Raw genomic sequence first — 7,958 nt, 5'->3', positions numbered from 1 at the left:
TGTGTCTTGTTCAATTTTGTTTTATTTCACTCTACTTAACTCCCCTTATCCTAGTTCTTCTCTTTCCTCTCCTATCAGAATACACTGAGGAGAAATGGACATGCATTTCCTTGTGCTCGAGTCTGTCTTATTAGGTAATTCATATCTACTGCAGCAGCAAATGGACTGGCAGGTCATGGAACCCTGAAATGCAGTTTGAGAAAACCCAGGGGAATGGCCACGGCAGACAGCTTGGATCCCACCATGACCCCAGGACCTCTCAGAGACACTAGGAGGAAGAAGAGGGCAGGAGGTGTCCCAATAGTCTTAAGTTTCCTATTCCTTTTCTCCTTTCATTTGTGATATGTCTGGGATGTTTTCCTGATCATGTGACACTAATGTCATGGCTGCCAGTAGTGTGAAGTTTGTGGATTTCAGCTACCGGCAGACTGACTGACATCGCCCTTCACCACTAGGTAAGTCAGTCGTGGTGTTTCCCTCACCACAGAGGGATAGACTACCGCTACCTCAGAGTTTCCCAAACTTTCTCACTAGGACTACCTGAGTGTCCCAGCAGCTTTTTCCCCACCAGGGTATGACAAGCTAATTTCTTTCCTTTGGGGATTAATAAAGTACAATCTCATCTCTTTCTGTTTCTTGGAACCCACCATGATGCTAGTTCTGCTGAATATAAAAATCGAAACATTTAATTATTCCCCAAAAAATTCAGCCTTTGTTTTCAAATATTCTATCTAATGAACGTGAGTATGAGCTCTTTCGGACAATTTTAGTCCCGGCGGACTCGCACCAGAGTTTTTGAAGCATCACGAGGAACGAGAGGAAACACAGTAGGAACACAGTAGGGGTTATTTATGCATGAAGGGTCATTGTGCCATATAGTACGTAGGGATGGCTGTTTCTTTGTCTTGATGAGAATAATAAAGGATCTTACAGTACAGCTTGGAGGGGTTTCCTGTATAGACCTTCTACTGCAAAGAAATGCAGCTTGTAGGTGTACTGATTTATGTGTGTGTGTGCGTGTGCGTGTGCGAGCGAGCAAGCATGAATTGCACGTGTAAAATTATGCACAGTGCAGTACATCAATCAGATCTCTGAGCCTTTTACCGGTATGAGTGTTTCATTGATGAATTATTAATGTGCATCATATTCTAGTACAGTGGCCTGAATACAGTATAGGCAGATTCTAGTACAGTGGCCTGAATACAGTATAGGCAGATTCTAGTACAGTGGCCTGAATACAGTATAGGCAGATTCTAGTACAGTGGCCTGAATACAGTATAGGCAGATTCTAGTACAGTGGCCTGAATACAGTATAGGCAGATTCTAGTACAGTGGCCTGAATACAGTATAGGCAGATTCTAGTACAGTGGCCTGAATACAGTATAGGCAGATTCAATTGATGGTCTAGTTCACACATGCACATACATTTGCTGAATTTCTTGAGGTAGAAATAGACCAATCAAATTTAGAACCAACAATAATAAAAAATGAAATCCATAAAATACATGATTGAATTGAAAAGAACTACATTTCCCTGTTTATAGACTGTAAGGATGTTGTATGTAAAACAGTAATACTACATGGAAGGATATGAGTGACAGAGTTGTTAATAGAGTTTGTGTTGCTGCTTGTTGCTATACGGTTGTTATTGCTGTTTGACGTGTCCAAAGGACCCATCACAGGCCCCTTGAGTGGCCCCCTTTTGATAAGAGTGCATCAAGGTGCCTGCATCACTGGATGAATCCCATTTAATCCATTTAAAATCCCAGACAGACTATCCACTCAGTCAACAGGAACTCTTAATGGGCCACTTCTGGTTGAATTATTCATCTGGATTACGTACTGTATGGTGCCCAGGTCTGGACAGGCTTCCTGCATACATGGGCACAAATCCTGTAGCCGCTGTGGCACCCACGTAACAGCCAGGCAGAGCTGTCCTTGGCTGGCACTGAATGGCCTGGGGTGTGGGTGCAGCTAGGTTACGGCCCTATAGCTAGGTTATGGCTCTATAAGAGTGTGCGGCTCTCCTTTCTTTTTTAAAGTGTTCTACTCTGCTAGCCTGAATACAGTATAGGCAGATTCTAGTACAGTGGGCTCGCCTAAACAGGTGCGCGGTTTCTTTCGCCTCCACATACGGCCCTATAACCACCTGTCTTAGCCCTCCAGGCTTATCCCTCCAGCCTTAGCTCCACTCTGGGTTCTCCTGGCCCTGGGCTATACAACAGTGCTGATGGTAGAAGAAGCCTCGGACTGTTCCTGCTTGGTGGGCAGAGACTTGAGGTACTCCAGGTGGCGGCGGGCGTCCTCTGTGTTGTTCCGGACGTAGTAGACCAGGTAGGAGATGACCATGGTGAACCAGCCGAACATTGTGACCAGCATGGCCACGTCTGTGGTCTTCTTCATCACCACGCACAGGTCCAGGTCCTGGGCCAGCAGGAAGGGCACGCCCTCTGCCCCCACGTCGGGCGGCTCTGACGTCTCGCACACGATGCCCGTCAGCGACAGGGGCTCCAGGTGGATGAAGGGCATGGCCAGCTGCAGGCTGCAGTCGCAGTGCCACGGGTTGTTGGTCAGGTTGGCGCGCGCCCGCAGCCCCTCGAAGGCCTCGGGGTTAAAGTTGACCAGTTTGTTGGAGGACAGGTCCAGAAAGGTGAGCGAGGGCCCCAGGCCCCTGAAAGCCCCTGGCTCCAGCTGGGCCAGCTCATTGTTCGAAAGGTCCAGCTCGCTGAGCATGGGCAGGTCCCAGAAGGCGTTGCTGGGGACCACAGTGAGCAGGTTGAAGTCCAGGTAGATGCGTTGCGTGTCATTGGGCAGGTCCTGGGGGATCTCGGTGAGACGCAGGTTGCTGCACCGCACCGTCTTGCCACGGCCGTCGCTCTCGGAGCAGTAGCAGCCCTGGGAGCAGCTGGTGGCGGCGTGGTGGAAGCAGAAGGTCATCAGTACCAGGCTGTGCAGCAGCAGACACATGACCACCGAGTGGCGCAGTAGCCAGCCACTCTCCAGAAGGGGCATGGTGCGATATGGGCATGTTCCAGAGAAGACCAACCTGGGAGAAGGGGTGGAGCCAGTGTCAACCTCCCCAATGGCTGTCAAGCCTATAGAGAAACAGGAAGCAGGATTGGTGGAGGGAGACAACACAACCTACTGATAGGAGAGGTACAAATTAACACCCTCCAGTAGCTGCAATTCGTCACCAACCATGCAAAAAATCTATGATAAATAGTGTTTGGCCAGTAACCGAAAGGTTGCTGGTTAGAATCCCGAGCTGACTAGGTGAAAAATCTGTTGACGTGCCCTTGAGCAAGGAACCCTTATTGCTCCTTTAAGTCACTTTGGATAAGAGAATCTGCTAAATGACTGAAATGTAATGTAAAAAAGTTAAAAGTAGATGTGCTCAAGAAAGTTATTTTATACACAGATGCAGGATAACTAGCCCTGCGGTGAGGAGGCAGAGGGGATCTCGCAGTCTTGTTTCAGCACAGTTGGTTGACTAGACCGTGTTTACACGTCTAGCTTTAGGGAAAGGATGAGGATCCAAATCAAAAATCACACTGGCAAAAACAAGCATCAAGCAAAGAGAGCTTTGGCGTCACCGTGAGTTTATGATAATTGACTTCCCTGCAGTGCTGGCCTATTTCAGTGCAGAGCTGCTGATACCATTAACATAATCCATGTCTGCACCACAGTGACAGGGATATGAACAAAATGCTTTCGTCCTTAGATATATTTAACAAAAATACCCGCCACATTATATTATACACAATGGGAATGCCGTTCTGTACTATACCTCTAACATTCTACCAACAAGGACTCCAGAATCTATCATTCTCTTTGAGCTTTGTATATTCTTTGTGCTATGACGAAATTGTTTACTGTATTTAGTAACATTGCCAGAGCCGCTTGGCCATTTGGTCATTCAGCGCCCCCACTGTGTTCATTAGGCTAATCAATAAACTGCTTATGTGCTCAGAACCAGGGTCATTTTGTCTGAAGTGCAAGTAACACTGAGGTAACAACTTGTTTGTGTGTCCTGTAATTTACACTTTTTATTTTGCATGTAAGCCTCTAAAAATAGTCTGTCCTCCAACCTTAACACACTTCATTAATACCTGAACACCAACCATCTGCTATCCCATTACTAATCCTCTTAGGGAAAAAACAACTTAATGTCAATGAAACGTCATTGTACGTTGGCCATCCAACACCATTGTAAGGCTAAATGCTAAAACAGCATCAAAGGCAATCAAAACAGCCTTAGCATGTGGTGCTAGCAGCCATATCCTCTCCTGTAAAAACAATAGAGCTTAAACTCTCTGACTTTGGCTGGTTCTTCAAAATGGCTGGAGACCAGGGCAAGATCCACTTACCCAGATTAAAAAATGAAATCGATCTCTAAGTACCTCTTAGTATCACATGACGGAGGGAGTCGTCTAAGGGACGCATCCTAATAAGACTCATTGCAATAGACCAGACCAGTTGAAGGAATGCCAGGGCAATAGCCCTTGTAATGAGTCTGGGGAGAAAGAGAGATATGTCCAAAGCACCCAGAGTAGATCAAGACCGTCCCTATCAGCCCTGCCCTGTACTTCCTCCTCACAAAGACCCACTCAGATGATTATCCCCAATTCTTCCTTAGTGCTAAACAAAGAAGCCCGACGTATTTTAGTCTGCGGTCTGCACTTATTGAAAGGGTATATAGTGGAACATCACTGACTACAGATAACACCAAATGCCCAGGGATATGAAAAGGCTGCCTAAATTGGGGTGTAACACGGTGTTCCTGTGTAAGACAAGTGGTAGTTTTTCCATGTGGCCCTGACATTTCACTGACTGGGGGAGGGAGGGGGCGGAGGTATGGAGACCCAAGGAAATTGGACACATGAGGACAGAGTTGTGAGAGTCCAAAGAGAGAGAATGACATCGAGAGAGAGAGAGAGAGAGAAGGAGAGATCTGAGGAGAGGAGGTAACATTACAATGACAACGGAGAAGAACACAGAGGAAGGAACACTGAAGAGAGATTAATGAAATGTATAGCGGAAAGAGGGAAATATTTGCATGTCATGGGCTGAGGAGGATAGCTGTCAATGAAAGGTGGAGGATGGATGACAGAGGGATGGATATGGTGATGGAGAGACAAGAGTGAGTGTGGGATAAAGCTATGGGACATCAGGAGGAGAGAAAGAGAGCAACAACAACCTCATTAAAAGGTCCAATCCGTTTATCTCAATATCAAATAATTGGCAGTGAGTTTTGGAACTCTTTCTTATCTGAGCTTATGGTCTGTTAACGAATTTAACACGTGGTGATGTCACCGTGGATGGCCAAAATTCCCTCCCACCAAAACAATATTTTCAAACAGCTCTTACACTATCATCATTTTCACTTTCAACCTCAGTGTGGAAATAGATCTATAAACACAGGTAAATCCCGTTCTTGACTGCACTGGGACTTTAATTCAATAGATCAATACATCGGGTTAAGTTCATTCTGTCCACAACCCACTGGGCACAGATGTAATTTCAATGTCTAGTTTTGATTTACATATGGTTGAATAGTCAACTAAGGTGACTTCAACGTTAAACCAATAGAAAATGTCACCATGTCATTGGATTTAGGTTAGAAGTTGGGTGAGAAAAAAGGTGGACAATGTCAGTGTGCCCTTGAGCAAGGCACTTAACCCTAACTGCTCTTGTAATTCGCTTTAGATAAGAGCGTTTGCTAAATCACGTAAATGTAATTCAACGTCATCACATTGAATGCTTTTGTTGAAATGTGGAAACATCGTTGATTCATAATTTAATTTGACAAGACTCTCAAGACAAGAGCCCAAAGCTCAGTTTTGGCAGTTCATAAATTGACTGCAGTCAATATTACAATAATGCATCTCAGGCGCCAAGTGCGCAAGAGTAATCATTTAAACAGGTCCTAAATTTGCTCCACAACTCAGCCAAACAACAGCTTGAGCCCGAATGAGATATAGGTTCCCTTTTCATTATTAATCAACATAATAATCATTGAGGAATTAAACTATGATGTCCTCAACGCAAAGGATTGTCAAAGTTGTTCATGCACGATTTGGTGTGATTGTTAATTGTATTATATTTCTGTCCAGACAACCAATGATAGGCCTAACCTGTCTAAGCAGGTCATGAGGATGATACATGGAAACTGGGTAGAGAGAGAGAGAGAGAGAGCTTTGAGGGAAATATCAATATGTTATTTGGAGATGCAGACACTTAGATATGAGTCTAACCTTATTACCATGCTCTCCAAACACCACTCTTCGGTCCCTGTCCACCCAAATCACGAAAACATTTGTGTCTGATTAGGGACTCAGATTATTGTTGAATGCCTGCCTGATTTCCATTGGAAGCCCTCGTGCATTTATTTACAGAATAATATATTCTGGTAGAGAAACAGGAACACACGTTTTCATTAAAGGGGCAATACGCAGTTGAAACTATAATAAAGAGTCACCACGCTACTGTTTAAGTAAACAGCTAAGAGATAAGGCTGGAGAAATGTAACCACTCACAAATTCATACACATACCTATGGATACACGGACTGACCATACTTGATATTATATATACAAGTATAGGGCTATAAAGTTAGTGTTTTTTTATTACGTTGTTTACAAACAATGGAATAAAACAAGCTTATATTTTGGGTTGTGATGGGGTAAGCTCGAGGCATTTATAAGTTATATTCTTCAAGAATCCATGGGTACCATACATATAAGTAATTGAAAAGTAAAAAAAATCAAATAAAATCACAGATTGTCCCTTTAAGCAGAACATAATTTAGATGTATTTAGTCCATATAATAATATACAGCTGCAGGATTTAATTTACACTTTGAATGTTTACCCCTGCCTTTGAAATGTTGTATCAATTCAAATGCAAGCAATGAAGGAATTATTTAAGGATGGATCAAGTTTTTTATTAAATTGTTCACTCTGAAGGGTATTCAGACATACAATACATTCATACATAAATTAATCATAAATAATGACATGATTACCACTTAGGATATTATGACGCTATTCTTTACTGTTATTTACACACTCACAAATATTTGACCTACTCCTTTTCTCTGCTTTAATATTCAGAAATGTCATTGTAAGCAAAAAGCGTGTCACCAATGCCTCCTGGGGAATTGATAGCTTTTTGATAAGCTAACACGGTTCGGTTTATTCTTAAACAATACTTTTCTGAGCCTGAATGTATTAAATACGTTGCAGTTATTTATTTCCCGTTATAGGCTAAGTGTAGCTCAAATAAATAGCCTACATGATACTGCATGCTGTATTTAAAAGTAGATGTTAATGTCTGTATATTGAAGTCACAGTAAAATGCATGCATTTTGCATAAGAACATGCACAAGCATCACTTACATCTTTAGCATTCTTCCTCTCCTTCGCATGGCGGGTGGCACACAACATAATCACTTTAGTTTCAGGACAGTTTCAAATTGTCAAAATATATCAGAATTCATTCCACTCCAAACTGCAATTCGCCAATATTTTCGATCGCATCAATGAGGTCCTCTGTTGCAATTCGGCCAACTTGTGTGAAGACCCACACTGACAACGGTGCGCACACAGTAATGTACCTTTATTTGGGTGCTCGCTCAATGCAGCCTTTCAGTTTCCACGCAACCAGAAAACTAAGCAACACTGCTGTAGCCATCGGAAATTGGCAGGGACACGACGCGCAAGGTGAGGCCGCCTATGGATGGCTTCATCCAAGTGTGTGATCCTGCCAATTATGAGAAATAATGATGGTGCAAGCGGAAGCCACGGAGCGCAATGCATTTACACACTGAAAGGACATAGGCTACTGAAATCTGAAATCATTTTCCTACATAATAATGAAACTCCATTTGTTTGGTATTATAACGTCTTCCAAAAGCTTGAACAGATTTCAAGTGCCCCACCGGTTGTCCCATATATTCTC

At 43.4% G+C, this 7,958-nt stretch overlaps 1 protein-coding gene across 1 annotated transcript; it reads right to left on the bottom strand.

Moving 5' to 3' along the window:
* Positions 1-929: 929 nt before the first annotated feature.
* On the bottom strand, positions 930-7,677 carry LOC109875690 (leucine-rich repeat-containing protein 3B-like). Its single transcript, XM_031805105.1, has 2 exons — positions 7,397-7,677; positions 930-3,095 (listed from the first exon to the last, which is right to left on the bottom strand). Exon 2 carries the CDS (start codon positions 3,010-3,012, stop codon positions 2,215-2,217), a length of 798 nt encoding a protein of 265 aa, XP_031660965.1. The 5' UTR covers positions 3,013-3,095; positions 7,397-7,677; the 3' UTR covers positions 930-2,214.
* Between the last annotated feature and the right edge of the window lie 281 nt (positions 7,678-7,958).

This window comes from Oncorhynchus kisutch, linkage group LG25 (assembly GCF_002021735.2).
Source record: "Oncorhynchus kisutch isolate 150728-3 linkage group LG25, Okis_V2, whole genome shotgun sequence".
In the NCBI taxonomy this organism is placed as follows: Eukaryota; Metazoa; Chordata; class Actinopteri; order Salmoniformes; family Salmonidae; genus Oncorhynchus; species Oncorhynchus kisutch.
This window is presented reverse-complemented; position numbering and strand designations above follow the sequence as displayed.